The following is a 27,429-nucleotide window of genomic DNA, read 5'->3' on the forward strand; positions in this document are numbered from 1 at the left end:
AGGAGACCATTGTTTGTGAAATATACCTATAAGTCTTAAACAGAGATAAAATACAGTAATTCCATGAAGATGGGTAACTATTCACAATAGGAAAAAAAATCCCTAAGCAGAGCTAGCAAAACTATTTGGTAAATCATATTAAAATGCATCTTTGATGTCTTTTCATTAGTGTACATATTACAGCTTTCAGATGGGGAAAATCCATAAAAAAAGGAATAGAAAGGCAGGACAGAGAAAAGGCTTGTCTGTGTTGGTGACAACCCACTGTTGTTTCAGCTCAACTGCATTTGGAACCCGAGGTGAGAACATGAAAGCAACCTGTGGCAAACGTGGCTCCTGTGCCTTCTCCAGCAGAGGGAGGTGCATGGATGGGCTCCAGGCCCAGGACAGAGCCCGTGCACGCTGCAGGTGCTGAGCTCTGCTCTGAACCAAGGAACTGGAAAATGGAGCTGGACTGATGCTGTGTCCACACAAACCCTTTTTAGGTTAAAAGAGGACTGCACCCCAAATGCTTCCACCATGACTGAGTGATCCTTTGCCAGTCAAAGACACTTGGCAGAGAAATGCTCTTGATTCCAAGTTCACCCATCCAAAGGATGCAGAGCCATATCCAGGAAAAGTAAGGTTGATACCAGGTGGGTGCCAGACTTCTGTCAGAGCTGCATTTTTACAGCTCTTGAAAGTGAAGGATTTTACTTGAGCATCAGGATCATTCCTTTAAAACACATTCATTGAGATCCAGGAAAAAAATAAACTGGTTTTACTCAATTCTTTAACAATGAAGATGAATTATTTCCATACAGCTTTACACCACTGCCTTGAAGGAAGAAGTTCCTTTAACACCACAGGATGGAGTTCTTCTTTACTGTCTTGACAGAAAGCTGAAGTCATGACATGAAACCTATAGGGTTTGCCAAACAATAGAGTAGTTATCTGCTGGGAAAAGGAGGCACAAAAAACCCTCCATGGGAATTAGTCAAATATGTGCACCAACGAGAGGAAGTATCCCAATGCTCAATCAAAATGTGAATGCCCCTGAATTTCCCCAGCACTTCTCGTGAAGAGGAGAACATTGCAGTTCACCACTTGTCTGAAATAGACTATGTTCTGCATGTGGTTGTAGAGGCAGCTGCAGTTGCAGATCCCTCTGTCAACAGTTTAGAACAAAAAAGTTAATTTTAGAGGTGTGTCACCTAGTTCTACCCAGCATGCTGCAGAAGTTCAGAAAACATGTTTTGCTGAACAGGTTTATGGCTGCAAAAACATGACACTTTTTCTCTTTCAGAAGGGCTGTGCCTTTTGGTGAGCGAGATGCTGGCTGGCATCAGCTGAGGGAAGTCAGTGGTGCTAATACTGTAATGAAAACAGGCTTGCCATGGTTCAATTATCATCTGCAGCTTCACTGTCACAGGAAAAGACAAAACTTGTGCAACACCAAAGCAGCCCGTGGTTGGTGAAAGCACTGGAGAAGGATGGCAGCTGGCTGAAGATAGAGGACAACTTATTTTGACATGAACTTTCAGAAGAGAATTAACAATAGGTGAATGCATAACTCTGAAGGTCTTTGCGCAGATTTCTGAGTATGCTGCTTCTCCAACAGAGCTCAGAGCCAGGACTGAGCAGCACTTTCCTGCAATTACAGCTCCCACTGCCAGCACAAACGAATGACACAAATTGTGGAGAGTCTGGTGACCAGCAGATACATGCAGTGAATACAGCACTGCAGCTAAACATGTCAAGCATCTTAAAAGCTTAATGGTGAGGTGACACAGATGACCAAACCAAATATTTATAAAGGCCATTTAAAAATTAATGAGTTACATCCTTACCCCCTTCTGACTGGTGGAGTAGTAACACAAGAACCTAATAAATGAACCAGAAAACAACAACAAAAAACTCCCACTAGACCAAGACTTCCAAAGCAGAAAAGTGACAAGAACCATACTGACTTCAATCCTTTGACAGTCCATTTATTCCTTTTTCCAGTGCCAAAAAATACACACACATGTACAGCTTACTCAGCAGCAAATCTCCCAGGTGCATTGAATGAGCAGATGCCTGCAGGTTTGCTCTCCTTGGCATGACACACATGATAAATTACGTTTAAATTTAGAATTGGCAAGTACAAATCCTATGGCTCAGTTTCAAACCAAACAACTTGGCACCAAGTTTAAAAATACATGCAGCATATCTGTGAAGTAATACTGTATGCACTGAACAACTTGAAGACATCTGTACCATTTAGGATTATAAATGGAGCAGCCTAGGTGTTACCACTGTATCAGCTTACTTAAAATGGAAGTCAGAGTACCCTGTAAAGTGAAACTGCGGACAACAGCAAATGATTAAAATATGTAAGAAACTTGTAAGGTGAAAGCAGTTTATTTGCATTTTTTATGACTGTTCAAGTGTGAAGGTGTTACTTCATACAGGAATGTAAAAATCACATGTGGTTTAAAATGGGTAAAGGACCAGGAAGAAGAAAAGAAAAAGCATAGCAAGCCTCAAAGCCTGGCTCACAAGGATCAACTACTATCTCTGGAGTATTTTGCCCAGTGTTCCACTGTCACCCATGAAGGATTCCCCCAGGAATGAGATTTAAGACTAAGTGTGTGGGTGTATATATATACACGCACACACACACTGAATCCTGGGCTAAGCATCCCTTCCTTCTTGCTCTGATTAACAAGAAAAAAACCCTCAACCCACATGCATTTTTTATGCTCTATTTATTCTAAAAGGTAGAAGGTTCATCAGAATGATTTGATGGAGCTCTCATCATGAGCAAATGTTTGACAAGCTCTAGTGCTATGAAACTTCATTTACATCACATACGAACAGATTAAGCTACTTCTGGTCTGTCATATTTTATCTATGTATTTTAAATGGCAGTTGTGTGAGTAACAAGCATTCCATTGCTTCTGGCTAGGTAAATGCACCTGATGCTGTACGATGTTACGCATTCTGCAAAGCCTGTGGGACAGATATAGAAATGGCTTCTTTTGGAGAGGAGGCATAGATAAATCAAAAGCAGTAAAAAGAGTATAACTGCTTCTAGCTCTCTGCTGACTTCTGTAGAATACTTGGATTTACACAAATGCCCTTCGAAAAGGATGCAGTCATAAAGCAGCAATTTGGCAGAGCCTCAGTGGGTAACTCTGCACAGGAGCTTCAGGCAGCAGCGGGCTCAGACGCTGACACCTGGTGGCTGTTTGGCCAGGCTGACATTCACAAAAAGACAAATATTCATAGCAAATCACTCACAGGGCATTTGTAACTTGCTTACTAGGCTCCTACTAAGAGAAAAATCACTAATTTGTTCCAATTTTCCCTCATCTTGCTTTTTAAATGCCATGCACAACTGAAATTGTAGCAAGTGGAAGAACAAAGGCAGTCTCTGTACACAGAATATACACTTGTCCTTGCACATTGTGTTGACATAATGCTTGTATGAAACTCTAAATATTAGAGTTTAAGAGAATATTGTAAGCTTTTATACCCTGGTAACTATAAAAGAAAAGAGTCTGCTGTCATGCAACACTTCAACGATCCAAACAGATATAATTTATACAACTTAATGCACTATTTTCTCCAAAATTCTTGCATCTATTCAGCCTTAAATACAGAAAATATATTGATCATAACTGTACATACTCTCTAGCAACTCTTCATTTTAACAGACTTGTACAGTTGACAAACTCATTTTGATGAGGTAGCATTTGCAAGAGCCCTGTGTGAAGACACGCTGAATAGTTTCTGGTAAAACCTTTTTGTGCTCAGACATCAGAAGACACTGATGAGAAACAGAAGACTGACACCACTGTGCACTTCATAATCAGTGGCTGGCAAAAGGGGAGAAACAAGTGATGGAACAAATTCAGATTTGGTGAAAAGTAGTCCAATTTCACCAGCCTTGAGATCACAAACTGCATTCATTTGCTTTTTAATCCCCTTAAATATAATTGAATGCACAACACATTCATAGGCATGAACACTTGTAATCATTAATTTAAAGTCTCCTTATCTGTCTAACTATTTCTCCACCATGGAAGTCAAGTAGTTAAGTCTTTGGGCTTACTCACATCTATTTTCTCTGAGAAGTGCCAGGAAATGAATTTACAACTATGTTGCATTTAGCTAGAATTTATGATATGTTTCAAGCTACAAATAAAATACATATTCCACCAGTTCACTATTAAAAATAAATAAAACAGATAATTAGAGACTAACTGAATTATCATAACTAAACATGAATTATAAAAGCATCTTTGGTTGTTTAATGTCTGCTTTAAAATGGTTACTAAAAAAAGCTGGAGTTGTAACACAGCATAGAGCAGCAGCCTGTCCTCAGCAATGCTATTATTACATGTCCAAGCACTTCAAGAAGAAAAATGAGGAAGTCAAATTCACTGGGAGAGAGCAAAAGGCTGGATGTAATCACTGTATACATCTAGGATGTGAAAATACAAATTTAACATTTTGGCAATAAGTTAAAAACAAAAAAAGCATACGTTCATTTGGTTGGGGTTTTTTTTACAATTCTGTATTAAGACAGATCCACAGAACTAACTTTTATAAAAATACAACATACTGCATAAGTTTTATTTATGGATTTAATTTATATACCACAAATACTGCTTTTAATATAAGTACAATATAATACATTTTTATTTATGTAACTGCTGGTGTTCACTTTGGATTATGAACTGAATGGCATGCTGTGCTGTCAAAACTTCAATAAAATGGCCTCTAGTTAAACTTCTCCAAAGTATAAAATCATGCAAAATCTACATCCTATATGATACAACCAGTACAATAACTGAAGCCAATAGCCTACAAACAGCTTGGATCTTCTGAGTTTGTTCTTGAAGTGTCGACACATCCACCATCATTTTCCTTAGGCAGGAAGGAGGAATTGCAGTTTTGTCTGCAGAATGTCATCATGACCACTGAAACCAGCACCAACGTGCAGTTATCAGCTAACAAATCTTCATTACCCACTGCAGTTCACTTAGTCCAGATCAACAAATCTGGGGTTAGGAAGTTTTATGTTTTCCTCCTGTGACTACTGGTCGTGCATATTCCACAAAATCATCTATTAGAACAGGCCATGCTCCTACAGAGAAATCAAGCAATTGAGAAATTAGCCAACCATTACCAGCAGCAAACTGGTGTAGTCTACAAATACAAAGGATTAGAAACTCATTTTGACATTTCTGGCCTTGTCTTTAGCTTTAATAGGCACAAAATAATAAAATACTTGAAAAAAAACCACCTAACTAATAAATTCTACATTTGAATCTCTTCTTTCAGCAACAGTTCTTAAGACAACCAAAACGTATTTAAAATGCAGAACTCCACACTACAAATATAAACATTAGCTGATAGCAAAACCATGACATTCTTATTATAGCCATTCATATCTTAGGACTTATTTCTGCACGCATTCCAAAACAGAATTAGTAACAGGGTAAACTGCATTTAGGGTAACAAAAATTTTGTACAAAACGTTGCTTCACTCAGAGGTCTATAGCAAAACACATTCAAATAACGTGCTCTATAATGGTGTGACTGTATCTTTACCCACTTTCAAATTAATTAAACCAGTTAACCTTCTTATCACTACCATTTTGGCAGAAAGTATGACACAGTATTGGCAGCTGAAACCTTAAGGGTAAACAAATTAGGACACGAGGTAACAATATGTTCTCTTGTTTATTTATAGCAGTATTTCAGTTCTGCTGTACCAATTTTGAAGATATTCAGGTACTGCTTACCTTCTTCATCATAGTTGGACATATCATCTGCAATCATATTTCCAAAATCTAACAAAAGATTCCAAGTATCTTTTGGAATTGATCTTTTATGATGTTCCTGTACAGAGGAATAACAGTACTGTTCAGTCCAAACTACTTTCAAATTCTATAGCAGTATTTTACATTGACATATACAGAAATACACCTATTTCAAACATTTCTTCACCTTCTTTATCTTAAAAAAAAAAACAATAACAAAAATAAATTCATCTGAAAGACTTCCTGCTTGCTTCTTTCTCAGGTTGAAATCTTTTAATTTACGTATTTCTTCTCAACTAAACGTTCAGGTTAAGTATTTCTTCTAAAGTAACACACTTTAATACCAGGTCATAAACTTGCAGATTTTTCTTCAGTTGCATCTACAGATCTGAATTTGGATGTCTTACAGTGTACTGAGACAGTTAAAACATGAAATGGTTTCAGAAGCCCTCTTGATGAAATTGGTACATTATTCAATGATTCAAATAAATAGAATACCAAAAAAATTAGAAAAAAACTACAGAAAAATATTTCAAAAAGTGTACACCTTCCCTATTAAGCACTGGGGGACAAAAATGCAGAAACACTTTTGATTTCTCCTAAACTACAGATCAAAAGATAAAATGAAGAAAATCAAAATAAATTATATATTATGAAACTTCATTTTTTGTAATTATATAGACATGGCAAATGTAGAAATATGGATGAGTGAATCGGTCTTTTACAAGAATATTTTTGAATTTCTAAGGTTTAATTCATGCATCTTCACTGCCCGCAGAATTGCACTGGTAATAAGGAAACTGTCAAGATCAGTTCACTACTATTAGCTAAAAAATTAATCAACCTAATTACTCAGGCAAAAAATTTTGTGGAAAATGGAAAGTCTCTTAATGTTAAATTCTGGTATGACTGATTTAAAAAGACCGAGTTTATGCATTAGTACTAAAAAAGACAGAGCATGGTAAAATACATAGTTGACAATAATCACAGCTGTCTTGAGAATCAGCAGTACCAGATCCATCTACAGTCATGGCTCCCTTTCATGCAGAAACTTCCCTAAGTAGGAGGATACAGGAATAAGCAAGCAGAACACTCTATCACTTCGCTGCATCTTTTTGCATTCTTCTAAATTAGAAAGCCATAAAGAGAAGATTTAATTTGGCTTGAATTGAAAGTATTTTATATCAGTTTTCAAAAAGGAAAAAGTTGGAAGGAAGTATAGAGATATCCCATCTTTTTGTTATTGGAAGCACACAGCTAACAAAAGCCAGACTACTGTGGAATAAGATAGGCAGTAAGGAATGAAGTACATACTTACCAACAAAAATTTATTCCAAAGATCTAGAAATTTAAACCTTCCTGACAAGACTAAATTCCAGTACGCAATTGCCATTTCGAGATCTGCAAAAGATAAAGCAACACAAATACTGCAGTACATTATAAGCAATAACCTCCTTCTGGTTAAACTATTAATGCTTCACCTAGTATATTATAATACAAATAAATAACATTCTTTCAAAAATCATTAAAAAAATATAAGGAATTGTTTTCTACTCTCCCTGACCCAAAAGGTAGAAGAAAAACAGTAACAGTATAGATTTTGTATTGAACATCAAGGTCAATAAAACTAAAATATGTTTGTCGCCATCCACCAATGCCAGATTAAAGCTACTTTCTATCTACAGAAACAGAACACTTAATGATAAATCTCTCTGCAAAACAAAAAAGAAAAATATACACACATGCACAAACATAGCAAATATTGATAGAAATAAACATTTAAATCCACAGATGTCAACGCCTCTTGATTTATCACATTTTGTACTCGCTTGACTTTAAAGGGAATTTAGGGACCCGAGGGGACAAAAAGAGTCATTTATCTGTGGTATTATCCCTTACAGCAATAATTCTGGCATCATTCAGTGGACAAACACCTACACCCAGTACTGAAAATACAAGTCCAAGAAATCTGCATCGTGACAAGTGATCTGAAAGCAGGGTTCCAGGAAGATGCAGCACTGCCCAATGTTTCAGGAGAAAGGCAAAAGCAACATTACATGCAGCTTAAGGGTAGAAAGGATGTTTCCTTGAAGCTCTGTTTTCATCCTCAGCTCACAATACCTAATGGCTTTGGTGCTTGTACTAAGTACATGATCACTACTGGGCAACTATAAAATAAGGCACAGGCTTTCTGAAACCACAGAAATATTTCAGCTTGTGATTTCAGTATCAACAAAGTGTAAACAGAACATGAAGCCTGAGAGAAAGTACTGTGATAGCACATAAAACAGAAGCTCAGCCTGCACCTACAAGAAGAATGGTTTTTGAAATTGTATGTATCACACTACAAACCAAAGGACACTGTCACCTGAAATCAAGCTTCATGTCTGAAAGAGATGTTCCAGATTTTAACACAGCCATGCCCCTAGAGTCCCTGTTTCAGACAGGGCTGGGCCCTGGATGAAGTGCAGCAGTGAAGATGCAGAGAAATGCAATATGCCTCTACCTATGGACACAGGGACAGTGCTGCCAGTGTTTGTCCTACTATGGTCAGCGCTCTTCAGTACAGAAGTTGAATTATGCTCTAATAAACTTCCTTCAGCTCCTCCTGTCTATGCCACCACTTTCTCTCGTTTTTCACAAAATATATGAGAAAGAGAGTAATTAATAGCATTACCTGCTACTTAGATATGCAGATTAATTATTCTTATCTGTTATCCCAAATTAAAAGCAAAAAGAATGAAAAAGGAGAAACCTAATCATTTCTAAACTCCACTGTGAAGTAACTGGCTTTGATCCCACTCACTCATGCTTCTTTATGAAGACTCAAGCTCTCCAAGCAAACCTTGCAAATCTATCATGTGACAACTTTAAGCAAAATGCACTTTGAAGAAATAACACCTTAATAGTTGAAAAGTTTATACTTTGGATTGAAATATTCCTTGGAAAAAGGAAGAAAGTACAGGTAGGGAAAAAAAGATGATTAAAGATACCCCAAAAGAAGAAGTTAAAGGGAGAGAAGAGAGAACACTCCCTTGGTTTTTGTCAAAGTCAGTACTATGTTAAGGTGATTATTGCAAAATTGTGTTTAACACAATGCATGTGAAATAATGCCTTAAGCTGACATTCTAGGGACACTGTGTACATGTGTCTGCCAATGAATTCTCCTGCACAAAGATACAGAAGTGATTTGCTATAACATATGAAAAATGCATATCCCACTGAAAATGCTGCTCTGTAGTGGATCAAACAGGTCCACACTGGAGCTGCTCTTCCCAGTAGGTACATGGAGGAAAGTTCTCATTTCAGTAAATTTGCTAAAGCGGGGGGAAAAAGTCCATCTTTCTCATCTGGTTCAGTGTAATCCCACAAAGCCATCAACTAACACAAGTGTTATTTGAACACAAAGACTAGATGGGACTATAACTTTTGGGAGTGGTGCCACTTTATGCAGCCTGTAAGTACATGAGCAAATTAGGCCTTCAGGTTTGCCACAATCTCGGGGGATATGCCTACACTTCTGTTTGAAGACAACTCCCTACCTAGGTTGAAAAATCTGGCATTGGAGAACAGAAAAAGAGGCTTTTTCTGCTTTAAATGGAAGACCTAGTTAGAGAGTTCAAAGTCTACATTATCATGCTGACAGTAGTATCAATAAACAGTACTGCCGTGGATCTGCTACAATTAGGGCTGCACTGATAGATACTGAAAAAAGAGAAAAGCCCTTATGCCATTAGGGTTCTGCATTCCCACAGGAACATGCTTTTGCAAGGCAAAAATTCCTCAGGCAGTCTTAGGAATACCTCTTTCAATGCTGTATAGATATGAAGGCATCATTACAATAAGAATCAAACTACAACTATAAAATATGCTGGGTTTTTAATACCAAAATACATGCTATCCACATTATAGACCAATAATGTAACCTTAAAAACAGAAGATGCATGGATCTCTGAAAACACCTAGACAAGGATCAGCTTAAGAGAGACTTCATTGCTAACATCCACTTTCATATCCAAAGCATGAAATTGCTAAAAAGTTGAAGAACATAATAAAAAAACCCACATCATATACTGTACATTATATGGTTTGAGCTTTCCTTTCCATCCAAAAATATTTTTAGCATCAATATCTAGTGAGAGTTGTATGTCATGCAGACCCTTAAACTATCAGCTTTTCTCAATCAGAAATAGTATTTTGCATGCAGCATGATCTATCCTCAAACATTAAAACCTCATTCTAAACTGGCTTTTAAAAAAACCTTAGCCTTTTCTATCCTGATTGAACAGGATAGCGATAACAGCACAATTAATGCAGAAGGAGAAATACAGCCTGTGTCTACTTTTAAGATTTGACCAAATCTTGTTGAGAAAGGAAAAAAATTATTAGATTGCTGCATGAAAAAAATAAGAATCAAATTAAGTTCCTCATGCTACGATTTTGGACCAGGGCAATGAAGTTATTGCACACTGGAAATTAAGGAAGTGTGAAAACAAAAAGAGAAATAAGAGATTGCAAGGAATTGGCTGGAGAGCAGGATTTCTGAGGAACATGAAACGCAGCTGATTTACACCTGCTGTGCCAAAACCGCCCTCTGGGACTGCAGCACTCACTTGTCATCCTCTGCCAAACAGAGCTTTCCAGCTCTCAGTCTGCCCTACCAACAAGACCTGTTTGTGCACTCATGTTTGAAATGGATAGAATATTATCACTAATTCACCTGAATTACTAATACAGCTTTTCAGCACTGTGTTGGAACTGATGCACAGGTAAGAACAATGAAAGCTGGTGTCAATCTGTCCCAACAACAGGACTATTATACCTGCCTGACCAATAAGCATCAAGTGAATACTTGCAAGATTCAGTGAGTTAATAAATTCCTTGTTTCTTCATTTCTGAATGATTTTTAAGAGTCTTCTTTGGCCTCCAAATTGCTAAGAACACAGACACAATAATTAGTTTCTTCTTTCCTAATCAGCAAAAAACAAGAATACACCATGAGGATTAAACCTAAAAACACTTAATTGAATTGCCAAAAGCTTAGAGCAAAATAGGCTGTAGTTGCAACTGGAAGCTCCCCCACAGAAGACAGGCAGAAGGGGAAAGAACAAGTTAAGGGGGGTGATACAAGTACAGATCATGGCTAAACTCGGGATCTAGCTGAGCTGGATCCACTCATCCCTGCAAAGACATCGGCAAGGAGCTTCCCAGTGCCCTGCGCTAGGGGACAGACAACGCAGTGTCAGGCTCAAGTGCCTGTGGTGGACAGGAGGAATGGCAAAGCTCAGCACAGGGATTTCAGAGGAGCCCTGCAGGAGCCCAGCAGGATCTGGCTGTGCTCATTGGCTCTGTCTCAGCATCTGCCAGGCTGAGGCAGCCTGATTCCATGCAGAACCTTTCATGTTTATCTGTTTATCACCTTAAGCACTAAAACAGATGAACTGCTTTGGAATGCAAGTTACACTTAGGAGATGATTGTCAGAACACCAGTTTGAGTGCAGCCTAATCAACCTGACTGTAGCCAGTTCAAAAATCCTTTTGCCTCTGCAAATCTCACCATGTACCATTCAGATAAACAACAACAGAAGACTTAAAGTTGACTGGATATTCATTTCCCAAACAAGGCCCAAACATGAGCAAATAAATAAATGAGGCATTAGTAGAACTGGCCACACTTTTACTGATCAAAGCATCTCTTCTATACTAAGTTTTCCTTAAACTGCTGGCATTTTCAACATGGAAAATGTGAACAAAAATAAAGCAAGAACCATACACCCAAACCGAGGTCACTGGAACACCTAAAATACAGCATTTACAGACCTCTTACAAAATAAATATAAAATTTATTTATAGCCCTCAATCAACTTCTTCCATGCACTCACTCCTATAAATTGCCTACCAATCTAATTCTTCATTGAAAGGGGAGGACATTTTGAGAACTAGCTTGGAGGGAGGGCAAGAGTGAAAAAAGAAAACAGAACAGAAAGAAAAAATACCCTTCCCTAATGTCTAAAGATCTCTTCAAAGAATCTTGAGATCCTGCTATGATAAAAGCCCAGCTGATGTTGCTTCAATTAAAAAGAGTACATTATACTCATCTGCTTATAGGAGAGGAAACCTCCTTGAAGTCCACATACCGGATGCAAAGATAGTCATTCTTCTGGTCTTGAGGTAATATCTGATTCAAGTCTGAATGCCCTCCTCATCTTTCATCTCTTGCTTGATCCCAGGAAACTGGCAGAGAGAAGGAAGCACAACCTTTTGAGCCAGCAAGCAGACGAAGGGATCACAAAGAAGTGATGAAGGACCCAATCGGATTTTTGTTTCCATGTTGGAAGGTGAAGACCATGAAAGAATGCATTAAGCTCCTCCCTGGGGCTGAAACAAACTCTTAACGAACTCCTGAGCGTGTCTTTTTGGGGCTCAAAGGGAGACCCAGTAAGAGAATCAAAGCAAGTATCAGGCTCAAAAAGCAAACAACAACAACAAAAAAAAAAGAGATAGAGCTAAGGCCTTGTTTAGAAAGTGCCCTTGGAAATCTGAACTGTTCTGCAGACATGACAAAAGACCTATAATCCTATTCTTTAATACACTTACCAACAAGAGCTAGGATACAAAATTTCACTCAGACTGCAGTAGGAAAGCTGAACCTTGGGAGCAGAATGCAAGATAAACCTCTTCAAATCTACACTACACAAAAGTTAAGGTTTATTGCACTATATACAGTAGTAAGAACATAAGAAAGCAGATTAAAGACAGAATCACAGTTATCCATAATATTTATTTTTAAAGTCTCCTGGCAAACCAGATAACTTGATAAACTGCACCTTCAGAATAAAAAGACAAAATGCAAATCAAGTTTAATATATCTAAATATTATGTACTCCAGGTCCAACATGCAGCCCTTGAGATGGCACTGCTGTGCTGAAACTTGGCTGGCTTTTTTCCCTTAATTCTGTCCACCACTTACAGCATCACAGTTTTAACAGTTATAAGCATTCATTGTCTTCTTGGATAATGATCAAATATATTCAGATGTATTTGAAAGACACTTGACAGTTGGGTGCTTAGTAACATTCATCAGAACATCATTTTCTACTTCAAGATCATCATGGCAGATCCTATGCACTGAGCTTTTGCCTCCTGCCTCTCACTCCTTACACAAGATATCACCCTGGGGCACTGCTACTACTGTCACTTCTTTAAACAGCAGGAGCCCAGGCTGGAGCATTCCACCTGGCAATACTGAGCTAACAAAAGTCAATGCAAACATTCGAGTTGGATGAGACCACAGCGACCACGGAAGTCCCGCAGATACAAGGAGAAATAAAAATTCCCTACTGTCACCACATGAACTGTGGAAGAGAGACTCCTATAAAAGGCAGTCCTATTTCTAGGAATGACTATCGGTGTACTGAATTCTGTGTCTATTTTAGGGCATGACAGAACAGATGTAACTTAGTTTATTGGAGAGGATTTCTTCCCATCTGATTACATAATGGCAGAATTTCTTGCATTGGTTTTGAGAGGAAGTGGAGAAGAAGAAATTAAAAAGCAAGGGAAGACAGGCTAGTCCAAAAATAGATAAAAACACAGAACTACACACACACTCCTACTCTCCAAGACCACTTTCCTGGAGCAAGATCCCCTCTGAATTATGAAAACAGCTGTGTCAGGTATCATCAGAATTCTTCTATCACCCAAAAAACTTCTAAGAAGAGCTTCTGTGCCTTCCCACTCCTCATCTTACAAATGGCAGCTGGTGTGATAAAAGATACTGTGTCCTGCTGATAACTCCAGAAAGTCTGGGACACTCAGGAGATTTTTTCCAAGCTACGCTCCAAGCAAAAAAGATCCAATGAGAACCGACAGTTATTTCAGAAAAAAAAAACTTTTAGAAATTCTGTCTTCAAGCACTGCTGCCCAAAGTGAAGCCAGATATGGTGAAATTCACCTCAGTACACTGAAGCAATCTCAAACTCCTACTATGTCTGAAACTTCACAGTGGTCAAAGAAGTTCTGGAAGAACCTCAGGCATTCCCTGCCAAACTGGGAGAAAGTTACTCATCCAAGTAGGTCAGTCCTGCATCTAACACTGCCCAATACTTAAGTAACTCAGATGATACAACAAAGAAAACTTCTGTTAAATTTGCAACTCAGACAAAACCTGAAAAAAGTCTAACACAACAGAAGACAGGATTAGGATTCAAAATTATTTGGACAAATGGAAAATCATGTGGAAGTAAGTAAGAAAGATTTCATTAAAGGGAAGTGCAAAGTCATAGTGCTAATGAGAGTAATCAACTGCAGAAATATCAAATGAGAAAGGTCAGACTGGGTACATTGCAGTGCTGCAGAAACCCAACAGTAAAACAGACTGCAAACTGCAGACAGTATCAAACTTCAGCAAACTCAAAAGGATGCAAAACAAGAAGCAAAATACTTAAGACACATGGAAGGTTATCAGGCTTGTTTGGGTACTACATGACAAGAGAAAATTAGATCAATTTGATTGCAAAGGAAATGAGAGTTGGAAGACAAAATTCCAGTATCACAGAGCTAGGAGATAAAATTTATCAGGGTAGTTGGTTTTACTCAGTCCAGAGACTAAATGAAGGCACATACATAATCACTATGTAAGAAGTCGTTACTCACTCTAACAAAATGTATATTCTGTATATTTACTTTGGCTGGTTAAAGTATTAAACTGGAAAATTCAGAAACAGAGATTTAATTTACAGGCTAGAAAAAGAAAACATCTAACAATAGGTTTAAGCAAACATGGACAAAGATGTATGAAACCTGCCATCAAAAAGTTAAGATTATATTTTGTGAAGGCAATGGCTCTCAAACTTGTTCAGCCAGAGGACCAGTACAAATCAAACTCCAAATCTTATTAATACCTATTGAAACTGAAAAGGCAATTTAGCATATATTGTAGCATACCACAGAGCATTTGGCTAGAAAAGCATGTGCAAGAATTGGTTTTAGTAGATGCTGACCCTGTCTAACATAAGGGAATATACTATGTAAGTATTTCTCTACCTTCTAAATTTAAAGACAACCTAGCATATTAAAAAGGAACCCATAAATCACTACTTCCTGGTGTTTTTCAGAGGAGAAGGGACAATAAATAAAGTAATAACTGCTGCCTATCACTTCTTAAAACATCAGATACAGATTTTAAAAAAAGTAATCTGAAATGATGGAGCAGTGAACATGACTCATAACCAAGGCATTGCTGCTTGAACATTTTAACGATATTCCACTCATTTCTTATGGTTTCAATATGCTAAGATAATAAACAAGAAAAAAACATTAAAAATAATAGTGTAAGTCAGTCTGCCTATCACAGACAAATTTCTGGTAAGCTCTAGTCTCAAGAGTTATTTCTTTAAAAAAAAAAAAGATGCCCTATCACTTAGCCTGAAGGACCCAACAGAAGGAGTTTAATTACATCTTCTTTTGTAAGAGGTTTCTATTAGCAATCTGCTAAGAATATGAATTTCTTATTTGTCACTGGCACTATGTCAAACTCTGTTAGTTTTCAAATAGGCACATTTATAAGTCACATGTATATCCAAGAATCAAACAATATTCTTGTAGCCTATAGATCAGTCCCCTAACCAATGAGCACAATTACCAGACTTGGTGATTTAAGCTCCCAGCCTAATAAGAAAAAGCACTGACTACTTCAGACCCTAGGAAAATCACATTAAAATAGTCTGCAACTGAAATTTAGGAAATAATTTCTAGATTATTTCCACTCCATTAACTCAAACGATTCATGTATATCCTTTACTTGACATAAACTTACAGACACCTCAGTCTCCTCCAAGTTACAATTCACCAGTAAGACTTTAAGGCAAGCAGCTTGGGCAGGAGCTACGCAGCATCCTATACTGACTGACTATCATCTATGTGCATGTGGGGAAGAAGGAGAGGTGATCACTGTAAGATGACCTAGACAGAGCTAGGCACAGATTTCTACCAGCTCAGATGGTAACAAATATAATTATTCATTCTGTTTAACTATCTGGACATAATCAAAGTAAAGGCTCCAAACTGAGTAGGACAGAAACAGACTTTGTACATGGCTGATAAAAATTTCCACATCTCCTTGACAATATGGCACAGTCATTGGACACAAATACCAAACAGCCCTGGAGACAGGGAGGAGAGATGGACAGTTTCTCATTCCAGGAGAAAATATGTAAATGTATACAGAGAAGAGGATGTGAAATAAAAAAAGAAAAACCAACCTAAACCTGCATTACATGTAGCTGAAGCAACTACAACTCTCAGCTCATACAAGCACCCCAGTAAAATAACTGGTGGGATTTTCTTCCTTGGTTACAACATACTGCTTCCTTCTGTGGCTATTACAAACACCTACCTGTAAATTTACTTTTTTCCTTCACCTCTTAGCTCCACTATTATGGATAATCCCTGTAAAAATTCCAGCTCCAAACTATACAGTGCTAATTTTTATTTGGGTGAGCTATCACTGGCCTCAATCACTCAAAAATGTCTCATCAGTCTGTATGTTTGCTCAATAGTCTCTCTCTACTCAACCTATGGCGATCCAAGAAATGTGGTGTATCTCTACTGAAGTAAGGAAAGTGGCATCTGCTTATATTTCTTTACTATCTAGAATCATCTTAGCAAAACCAGAAAAAGTCTGATGAAAGGTGCCACCAATATACTGCCTTGTAAGAACTAAGTAGTAGAAATGAAGAGACTCTACATATTATTGAAATTACTAAAATTTCTGAAAACTGGAATCGGCAACAGTACCCACCAACTAATTCCACAGTTTAAGTTTTACTTCAGTTTTTGCACTTACTTTCTCCTGCTAATAGATCAACTCTTAGTGCAAAAAGGAACTTTGAAACTTTCTGGCAATAAAACATCTTTCTTACACAACAGAGAAGACAGACTTCTAAATGAAAGGACCCCCAATACAGAATAAAAAGAAGTACTGGAAAACAAGTCAGTTTCCTCCTCATGTCAAATAAACAGTACATTCGGTTCCAAATCTGGATTGTGCTGCCTCTCCTGATCCACTATTCATACAGGCTTAGGTGAAAAGCTTTTGAAATAGAAGTTCATGAATGTCATGTTGGAATGACCCAATTAAAACAGGAAGCTATCTGTAATACTTCTTTAGGTATCCCATAAATTCCAACTTCAGCTGTAACTGACTTACCTTTCCTGCAATTTGGAAGTACTAAGCTTTGTTAATGAAGACCTAGCTAAGGGATAGAATCCTAACCAACCTCACAGAGCCACTACAAAACTTCTTCATTTTCCTGTCAGCAAAAGTGGCACACAAGCCATGAGAGAGTGACAGATGAAATGAAAAATGGAAGTGCTGAAAAAAAATGAAGAAAAATACAAACTGGCTAAAGGCTGTCCATAGTTAAAAAAAAAAAAAAAGACACCAGGAAAGACAAGAGAGATTATTCAAAGTCAAGAATGTGGAACAGACACACCTGGTTGAGGTCTAAATTGATACTCTGCTCTCCTAACAGTTCTTGAGAAAAACATTTATCAACTTTCCAAGTAACTTAGACACAGATTTAAAGTGACTATGCTAAAAAAAAAAAAACCCCAAAACCCTAAAAAAAACCAACAAACCACTTCCTCTCACCCACAGCACAAAGAACAGGGATGATGATACAGTGCTATTCTACATACAAAACATTAATTCCTTCCTACACAGGATCTTCTGGAAGTGGACATAAATTTGAAAAGAGTGGGCTTCATCTTACTGGTTTTTTCATCTATTCACAAACTAGATATTTTTGATTTGAAGAAACAAACGGAATTTAAATGATGTATCAGTTTTACTCCAGCAATACAAGGCATGTATTGGGATAAAGCTCAAACTTTATGAAGAATAATAGTTTAAAACTAGTGAGTAAACATAGGCATATGTTTATACTAGTTTTAAAATAAGTCCATAATACTCTTTTTCTAAACTTTACATAAAAACTGAGCTAAAACGAAAGATTTTAAGAACAGTAACTTTTGCCCAATTTTCTCCCTCTTCCTCAGCTGATATGAACATCTTGTTTCAGTGGTTCTTAACACACAGAGCTCAATAGCTCAGTATTTAAAAGAAATAAAATTTGGCAGGTCTTGAAGAACTGCAGGAACTTCATTTGACAAGAGGTGAGAGAATGTCAATACTGCCAGAGAACCCCATTAAATTATCTGCACCAAGGGGATGTGAGTAAGAGATTAAATGAAAGAAGATGGGAAAGAGAAGTCAGTAAAAGAAATCAATAAAGAGTTTACTATACAATTGCCAATGAGAATATTGTAGTACTGGAAACAGTTGGAAGACTTCACTGACTGCAGACATTTTCTCTTTTTTCTACTTACCTAGACCTTTTTGTCCAGGATTTTTAGCAAAGTTAAAAGTAAACTGATAAAAATCTTTGAACTTTCCTGGATCCTTTAGCTCTTGTTCCAGCCTTGGCAAAAGAGCTTTTAGCTTTTCTGTGGTGTCACACCTGTTCAAAAGAGATTACATTATTTGCATACATTTAAAATTCCTTCGTACTTTCCCCCCCCATTCTTACTGTTTAGTTTAAGAGCAAAACAAAACAGTGGTTAAGATAAAAGTAATTATCTTTGTGGATAGCATTCTGAAAAACATAATGCTCATGTGCCTTTACTAAAGAATTTTAAGTGGAACATTGTATAGAGGCATCCATTAGGTACACAATGCAAGCAGGATTCAGTGGTTTAAGTTCTTTTCTACCTCTTGATGAATTTCTGAACAGATGCTATTCTGTTCTTAAAGAACACCCAACCCTCACTGAACTCTGTTATTCCTTCCCCTGAGACAGATGCTGTAACACAAGTGTGTGGTTTTGCTTTAATCTAGACAGACAATGCTTATTCCCTACTCTCCTGAATAAAGAGCTTCACACTACATTTTTTACAGTTCATCTTAACATTTGAGGACTTTCCAACTACATGAAGTATTATTTGCAGTCATTCTCTCCCTATCATAAAACAATTGAGAATAAAACTGAGGAACAAAATAAGTCTTGAATGATAGCCTGAAGGCTGGCAAACTATTGAACAGCCTGGCACAGGTAAGCTAAGACAGAATCAAGTTACTGAAATTCTAAGAGAAACACATCCCTGAATAACACCACCAAAGCATTTTCAGTGAAAACACCTGAGCTGAGAAGTCACACTTTTAAAAGGGAAAGTGTTTCTGCCACAACAAGGCATCAAATGAATATTCAAGGTTCACAAGGACAATACCAGTATCTTGAATTGTACCTAGAAACTCAAAGTGAAGCAAATGGGTTTCTAAAAGAAGCAGTATCACAACTAACACTGTGTATTTGAAAGTTCCCCATAGTTAAATGTTTGTATTTATTCTAAAGATTCAAGAAAAATTCTGTTAAAGGATGGGTAACTATAACAACATCCATAACACACACGGTCTTGACTGTCTTGCATGGTACAGATAAAAATAAGTACTTCTCTGGTCTCCAGCAGTACCTGGCAGAGAAAAGAAAGAATTCTGCCAACAATCTTCAACTGAGAAGCTCAGTTTGGGAGCTTCTTCTAGGGACTTGATCTAGACAATAAATATACCTACTCATATGCATCCTACAGATGCTATGTGATCTAAGCCTCAGAGAATGTCTTCCCATTTGACTGCTCACTTGTCTTCATTGCTAAAAACCACAGACACTGTGCCTCCTAGTACATAACAAAATCATTCCAAATTCTCAGTTAAGTTCTGTGGCAAGCAGGCACAGCCATATTATGCTCCTAAGAACAGCGGCTGCTCCAAGAACAGGTGGTTTAGCAAAAGCTTTTTAATCACTTCTATGAAAAAAAAATAAAATGCTGGCAACCTTTAATATAATAGCATGAGCACTTAATTTCTGTCCATGGTTAGAAAATCATAATTATTCTTGTCATTTCTACCCAAAGCTACCCAGTGGGAAAAAATAAAGCAGTGAACTTCAGATAGTATCAGAAATTATTTCATCACAATTTCCTAGAAAAGAAAGCTTAAAAAGAAATCAATAACTGATGAGGTCAGTAACATCAGACTGCTACAATCTCTGCTCAAGAAACAACCACTGCATTTCCTATAAGTTTGTCTTAGAAATGTATTGATGAAGGTGCCATTCTAAGATCAAATGAAATTGTTTATCTACAAAAAAGAGGAATAAGTAATAAACTGTACTTATCCACCCATTTAATGCAATCTGTTGAAAAGAGTCATTTGACATCTCTAAATATTAGAAATGCTGCTCCTTTTTCAATGAAAAGTTATACACAAAATACTATTTTATATGGTATGCTTGACTTTATTGGTAAGCAGAGACAACATTCAAAGTCTATTATCCAGAACAGCTCCATAACCCAGAAAGGAATTTTTTATCAGTTACATCACAGTTGGACCAATGGTTTCTACTACCAGTATCCTCATTTTTATTTCAATTCCTCACAGATATTTTGTACAAATGAAGTATCTAGTATGAAAGAGAGGAAAGTATAGGTGGTAAAATGGACAAAAAGAAAGATGGGTCCATTTGTTGGTGGCAAGGGAAAGAATTAAAGGCTCTTTTCTGTTTTCCTATTTCTTTTCTGCATCAACACTGACTTTTTTTACCTTTCATACACCTCCAGTGAATTTCAATTTTTAACAGCAGGAGGTCCAACTCAAATCCTTAACACAAATATGCATATGCTTACTATGTACTACATAAAAAGATACATGAATCATCTGACTCCCTTGCTGTACAGGTAGAAATTGTTTTGCTTCCCCATGCTGTGGTCATTATGGCTTTGCAGTAAAGCATCAATTTAGGGAAGACAAGACACTACAGGCATTTTGCACCTGTTAAGCTTGGCACTAGCCCCAACAGCTTTTTAAAGCTTCACAGAATTTAACTGAAAATGTTTTGAACAGAAACATAGTTCAGGCCTTACATTACAAACTACACAGAAATGGATACTTACCCCAACTCTGTCATGCCATCAATAAATTCCTTTTTACTGAATTCACACTGTGTGGCTGCCCTGAATTTCCATGCCACAACCAGAACACTGATACTGGCTGGGTCCAGGCTTAAATCATCACAGAACTGCTGAATCCCATCAATGCCAATTTTATTTTCATCTTGTGGGTCTGCAATTCAAAATACAAATATGAGAACTATAATTGTTTATAAAACATATTAACAAATAAGCATCTGACAGCTCTGATGTGCTGCATAATACAGGTATACATTTTTTCATAACCTTCACAAATGTTTTCACTTTAAGCCTAGGTATTTTTAAAAGAGAATCAGTAAATAGATTAAGCATTCTGTAAACTTACAGAGAAATTGGTTTGCAACTTTTCCTGAACTTACATGCTGACATCAACTAAATAATTTTGTTTTCCCTCCACAATCCCCTATAAAAGATTTGAGTTAACTCAGAAGATGCTGCCTACATTTAGAAACAGTAAGGGTGATAAACACATCAAAATGTACAACATAGTTATATTGGTCAGTGTGGATTAAGCTTAAAAAAAACCCCAAACCAACCCAAAATCAAGTCCAACAAAAACACACCTACCACATTAGATCCTTGATTTTTTTTTTCCTGATAGTGACATATGGGTATCCACTACATTTACTTAAAGACCACATCCAAACATTTTGGGAGTTTAATTAAAAGTCAGGGAAATCACCAAAACATTGTTCAAACAATGCCTTAGCATAACAGAGTCTTAAGCTAATTAATATAATTTAGTACAAGTGAAACACACTATTTCCCCAGTAGTACCTTTCTGAAGGTTGGTAGATGCCTTATAATAATTCTGTAACAAAATTCTCTCTCAAAAAAGCCCCCAAACAAACAACCCCCTGCACACTAACTTAGATAATTGGAGAAGAAAAAAACAATTGAAAACAAAAGAAAATAAACCCAAACCTCTAGTTCGCAAAGCTTGAGACTTTGCAAACCACAAAACTGTCTTTCCCAGCTTTTGAGAGGAAGACATTTCAGTATCATAAGCTGGGCTATGTAAAAGAAGTGTCCCTTGAATAGACTTAATACTAACTTCTTAAACTGCTACCATTTTCAACCATGCCATTTTTAAGTCCTGATCCAAGAACTTGATTAAAAAAAAAAATCAAGCCTAGATAAACCCTTGTGAATTTTATTTTAATTATTAAGCTAAGATCTCTTTTACTTTTCCAGCCAATACTACAGTGAAAGAAATTGCAAATTCCTGAGAGGAAGTTAATTTGGCAAACAGACTCACATCTATTAAACCAAGAATAACACCCATGGTATAATAATTCACAGACCTTTGATCCCAAATAACAAGTAAATATATCTATTCAACTACTTCTAAGACACGTAAAACATATTTCTTTGTATTTGGGGAGTAATTGAAGAACTGAAGGCAAGATGTGCACTATCTTGAAATCAGTGGAAAAATTCTGGTGGATTTCAACAAGGACTTTTCATCCCTATCATATTTCACATCATCCAGACAAGTAGTAACAAAAATGCAATGGTTGTTTTGACAGAGTTCCTCAGTAAACAGGTAGGAAAACAAAGAAAAAACAGCACAGAAAAAGACATTTCAGGTTTCAAGTATAGTGCACTATTCTATAGGCCTTGTAGAACAAAGGAATCCCTTACTGTTCAGGGGCCAGTGACTCAGGTTTAAGCCTGATATGAATTAAGGTAAGGTGCTTAACTAAAACTTTTATCATCTTCTGTCAAATCTTGTGAAAATTTTTAATGTTTACATCTTCAGTTTTTAGTGCCAGAACTGCAAAGGTGTGCTGCTAACTAAAACACTGACATAACCTGGCTAGACTTGCTTCCACCCAAGTCAGACGGTGCAGTTTGCCACTGCTAGAAATTTATAAATAACAAATAACATTTGTGATAATCTTCTTCCATTTCAGATAGTCTTAACAACACTTATAAATTTGAATATATATTTTTGACCCAGCAATCTCCAAGACTGACATTCAAGAAGCAAACAAAAGATTCAGATATATGCATATGCTATATATATAAAAATGTTCACATAGGCATATATAAACCAAAACATGGTTCTCTGAGTTTTGTCTCTGGGTTTTTGTTTTCACAAAGAAATGCTATAGCATTGCTGCCTCTTTGTCCCTACATAATTTATTACCACACAATAATGAAGTATTAAAGAATGTCTGCACTTAAAATAGAACAGATTATGCAAAGAAGAACAAAAATGGTGGAACAGTAACATAAAAAGATGAAGCGTACACAAAACATGCCATATATTTCAATTAGAAAAGTACATAAAATCATAGCTGGGTAGTGGTTAAGAGTTCATGTTTTCAAACATGAGATGTATGGATTTGAACAGGAGCTAGCAATGATTCCAGCCTGCACTGCTCCAACACAAACAATGCACACTCATGTCAGACGGCCCCAGCTCTGCAAGCACTGTCACCTGGATCACATACTTTATTATATTTAAATGCCTTTTTTTTTGTTGTTCTTTTTAACAATGACATAAAGTGAAACTTGGAAAAGAAACCACTCTGCCTTTAATCCACTTTCCTGTGGTTTTCCCTCCAAATCTCTCTGAAAAAGCACATCACTTTTGCTGTAATACGCCAGCATGAAGGAATTAAAAAAGGCCGTAGTACCTAGTTTTTGAGTTCTTATTTGACTGTTTTGTCACACTCCTAGCTGTAACATTTTTGATGATCTGAAACATTTTTGCTTTTAATGTATAGAAATATTACTGTCTCTGAACAGAACTAATTCCCCCAAATATTAGCATAAGAACAATATGTATTATTTTGCCATGGAAAAGACCATCATACACACTTAAGAGCAGCTACTGGCAAAAAAATCATGTAAATTGCATAATAAACTTTGCTACAATATTGACAGCTGGCACTTTTTCCTCACTGGAAGTTTAATTTCCTCCTTTAAAGTCTACAGAAATCTCCACAGAAGTTGTGTACAGATCATTAAGAGCGTTTAACACCTTTTTTCACTCTTATTACTATAAACACAGAGTGAGGAGCAAAAGCAAGCAAGCTTTACTTAAAACTCCTCAAAAATGGTAGAGGGCAAAGCAGAAAAAGTTGTCACACAACATAATTTACAGAAAAACAAAACAAAATCCACAACAACAAAAAAACCCCCAAGCTGACCAACCAAAAACTCACCAGAGAACGAAACCTTACCTTTATATCGATTATATAATTGTTCTAATTTCTTCTTGTCTACTGAGTTTTTCATGGATTCTTTGTAGTACAAGTCTGGATTCTGGAAGTAGTTGTCTGTTGCCACTTCTAGTTTCCATTCATTCTGTGTTAAGCAGTATATAGCAGTCCTTTCACCAGCCTGGGTAAATGCCATAAACTGGCGGACCTTGTCCTTCTGGGACGATTTAAGTTTGTGCTTTGGGATGCAAAAGAAGCAGGAAAGCCAATGAAGCTAATCCAGAAGTTTGTTTCAGCATTCTACCACTAATGCCTATCTTTTAAAGGTTTTACTTTTCTTGTTGATGACAACTTTCACTTCAGAATTACAGGAAGACAAAGCCTTGTTCTTCTGCAGTTAAATAGTCAGCATTTTCTTCTGAAAATTGAAATGACAGCATCTATATACACATTTTAGCAGCACATATTCTGTCAGTAACAAACTTGTATTTCTGCTTTATTGCTCACATATGCTGACGTTTTTTCTGTTCTGTAACAGCAGTAAACACAAGTTTCGTCATATTACAATATGGTTATCTTCTGAAAGATATGCCTAGTGGTTATAAAAAAGAGAAATTAAAAGGTGCAACTTACAGATTCTCAAATTCTGTGTAAGTCCATACATGGAGAAAAAATACCCAAGAGTTTTCCTAATATTTCTTAGCAACAATTAACAATGCAAAGTTCAATCAGTCATTAGCTGAAAAAGGCAGAAGCATTTCTCATATAATAATGTTATAAAACACTGCCAACAGAAGACATAAGGCAAAAATAAAACAGATGAAATGGACATATCGGAGACTGCTGAATGTTACAATGAAACTATAAGATTGCTGTAAATGTGATGGAAAGCTTTAATCAAACTTTGAAAAATATGTTTATACCACTAACACATTAAACAACAAAAAAGCCTGTCGCAGTGGTCTACAGGAATTAATATGATGTTTCTCTCAATTAAAACAACCACATGGAGACAATATCCCTAAACTTCTGGAACACCCAAGAGGTAGAAATGGGCATTTTATAGGGAGAAAATTTGCTAGTAACATTATTTCAACGTTATTCTTTACATGAAGTTGGAAGCAGAAGGAGATACCTTAAGTCAAACTCTATTTTTTATTATATTCTGTACTTTCCAATTTTGTTAAACCATACTTAACACATGTTCTGGGCCAACAGTTAAGCTGAGAAGTTTGTACAAATTTCCCACTACAGCTTAGTCAGGTATAATGGAAAATTTATACATCTCTTAAAAGAGAACTGAATTCTGATCCAGTGAGGAGTAAACATGGGACCATCTTTCAGCTTACTTTTTATCTCTTGTACCCATATGGACGTCTTGACTATAGATGGTCCTGAGACAAGAAAGACATCATGTAAACAAGATAAGGATTTTGGTCTTTCCTACAGGATTTTTTAATCTAATATAAGAAGAAACATGCCAGGTTTCTTTTTACACAAGAAATGTGTAAAGTGGGAGGAAAAACGTCCAAAATATAACTACTACACACTTTGGTAAGTAAATAACTAATAATCCTTTGGCTGCAAGCTCCAGCTCCAGCCTGCCTCCAAAATTTCATGAAGGTCTAAGGGAGTCTCTGCACCTAGATCTTCCTCAGTTACATAAACTTCTTCTGGGTAACAAACTTAGCGATAATCACTTCAAAACAGAGGGCTCTGCCAACAACGCCAAAGCAAACCCCGCGTCCTCTTTCAAGCCTAGCTAGCGCCAGGCATTTACAGATATTTTCCAGCGAAATGAAGCACTGAATAATTCGAAGCGATAAGAAACACACAGGGCTCTCCAGCCCCCTGCCCTGCCACGTAGCACGGTTCGTGCCGCTCACCCGCGGCCGGTGCCTGCGGCGGGAGCGGCACCGCGCACCTTCCCGGGCCGGGGCGGCTCCGGAGCTCCTGTGCCCAGCGTGACCCCTCGCTGATGGCTCCCGAACACGGATGCGCACCTCGCATCCAGGCACAGCCCAGCCGCGTTTCTGGAGTCCTGTCCCAGCGCTAATGACACCGTACCGCACACCCCAGGGAAGCGCTGGAGCTGCTGCAGCTGCACCAGGAGAGCTCTTCCTTCCCAAAACAGCCCCGGCCGACCCCGCCACCCCGACCCAGCAAGGGATTGGTACCGCACCTTTCCCACCGCCTCCGACTGCACCTGCCGCGTCCCGCGGCGGGGAGGGGACCGGTGGGAGCGAGGGACTCGCAGCTCCGGTGACCTGCCCCGCCAGCCCAATCCCAAAAAAGGGAAAGGTACGCGCTGCGCCGGCTGCCTGCGCTCGAAATACCCGCGGCGGGGCCCGGCCCCCTCCCTTCCCCCGCCGCCCCCGGTGACCTTCCCCGCTCCCGGCCCGGCGGAGGAGGCGGCGGGAGAGCGACTCCGCACAGGGGGTGCGCGTCCCCGTGTCCCCGCGCCGCTCGTCCCCCCCGCCTGGCGCCTCCCCGGGCAGGGCAATGGGACTCGGCGCGGCGGGAGGTGCGGGGGCGCCCGGCTCGCCGGCCCAGGGGATGCCTGGGGCTTGTTCGAGGCTCCCCCTCCACGGTTTCGCCGCCTCCCCTCCCCCCCGGGCTCGCACAACCTACCATTTTATCACCGGCGCTCCCACCAACTTCACCGCCCGGCGCCGCCTCCCGCGCAGGCGCGCACCGGCCCGCCCGCGCCGCCTCCCGCCGGGGAGCGCTCCGGGCACGGGCCGCAGAGGCGAAGCGCGGGGTCGCGGTGCGGAGCCCGCAGCGCTGCCGGGGGGAGCGGCGGCGGCCGCGGCGCTGGGGCAGCTGCGGGGCCGCGGCTCCGACTACAACTCCCGGTGTGCGGCGAGAAGCCGCGGTGACGTTTCCCGCCGCGAGGCGGCGCTCGGAGCGCGGGTCCCGCCCAGCTGCGCTCCGAGGCGCCGCCCCGGCGCTCGAGCACCGGCGCGGGGCGAGGGGCGGCCGCAAGGACGGGGCTCCTCGGTGCCCTCCGCCAGCGGCCGCCGCCCACTGACACCCGTGCCCGCCGCCCTGCGATCCCGCCCTCCCCGCCCCGCCGCTGCGGACCTTCCTCCGTCCCTCAGGTGAGCGTCGCTGCCGAAGCGCCGGGCGGGGCAGCCGCCTCTTTTCCCCCGTCCCTCCGCCGCCATGAGGGAGAGGGAGCCGGCCCGGTCTCCCCCGCGCTCCGCCTATCTCCTTCTCTTCTCCCCTTGTGCCCCGGCGCCCGCCCGGCCTGCCGCGGGGAGCGGCCCCGGAGCTGCCATCGCGCTCAGGTGCGAGCGCACCGGGGCGGAGGTGCCCGGCGGGCACGGCCCCGGCCCCGGCCGGCCTGCGGCTCCCGGCAGGAGCTGGCATTGGGAAAGGGGCGAGGGGAGGCGAACCCACGGACATTCCCAGGG

The 27,429-nt window shown here is 39.1% G+C and overlaps 2 protein-coding genes across 8 annotated transcripts in view; one reads left to right on the forward strand and one right to left on the reverse strand.

Annotated features, from left to right (window-relative positions):
* Nucleotides 1-1,965: 1,965 nt before the first annotated feature.
* Nucleotides 1,966-26,889, reverse strand: DCUN1D2 (defective in cullin neddylation 1 domain containing 2). 7 transcript variants are annotated; one of them, XM_030964271.1, is made up of 8 exons: nucleotides 26,645-26,889; nucleotides 25,363-25,407; nucleotides 24,035-24,251; nucleotides 20,805-20,973; nucleotides 18,186-18,316; nucleotides 7,114-7,196; nucleotides 5,778-5,874; nucleotides 1,966-5,116 (listed from the first exon to the last, which is right to left on the reverse strand). In XM_030964271.1, exons 3-8 carry the CDS (start codon nucleotides 24,207-24,209, stop codon nucleotides 5,037-5,039), a joined length of 735 nt encoding a protein of 244 aa, XP_030820131.1. In that variant the 5' UTR covers nucleotides 24,210-24,251; nucleotides 25,363-25,407; nucleotides 26,645-26,889; the 3' UTR covers nucleotides 1,966-5,036. The 7 variants fall into 7 exon arrangements, with proteins under 7 accessions (XP_030820131.1, XP_030819807.1, XP_030819969.1 ...); XM_030963947.1 differs by lacking the exon at nucleotides 25,363-25,407; XM_030964109.1 differs by lacking the exon at nucleotides 25,363-25,407 and having other exon boundaries at nucleotides 24,035-24,431.
* Nucleotides 26,883-27,429, forward strand: part of TMCO3 (transmembrane and coiled-coil domains 3) — a 33,246-nt gene continuing 32,699 nt past the window's right edge. Inside the window, exon 1 of the mRNA XM_030963828.1 lies at nucleotides 26,883-27,114. The gene's annotated coding sequence lies outside the window, so the exon portion shown is untranslated. The remainder of the gene's footprint in view (nucleotides 27,115-27,429) is intronic.

This window comes from Camarhynchus parvulus, chromosome 1 (assembly GCF_901933205.1).
Source record: "Camarhynchus parvulus chromosome 1, STF_HiC, whole genome shotgun sequence".
NCBI classification, from domain to species: Eukaryota; Metazoa; Chordata; class Aves; order Passeriformes; family Thraupidae; genus Camarhynchus; species Camarhynchus parvulus.

What these genes read in the sequence shown, in the direction of transcription:
- DCUN1D2 (XM_030964429.1), bottom strand. Translation starts at nt 25,632, where the DNA reads ATGAAATTTTGGAGGCAGGCTGGAGCTGGAGCTTGCAGCCAAAGGATT. An exon ending in CCACTTTACACATTTCTTGT is followed by an intron (nt 24,252 to 25,509) that starts GTAAAAAGAAAC and finishes TGCATCCCAAAG; the next exon opens with CACAAACTTAAATCGTCCCA. An exon ending in TTTGGAATAAATTTTTGTTG is followed by an intron (nt 5,875 to 7,113) that starts GTAAGTATGTAC and finishes TCCTCTGTACAG; the next exon opens with GAACATCATAAAAGATCAAT.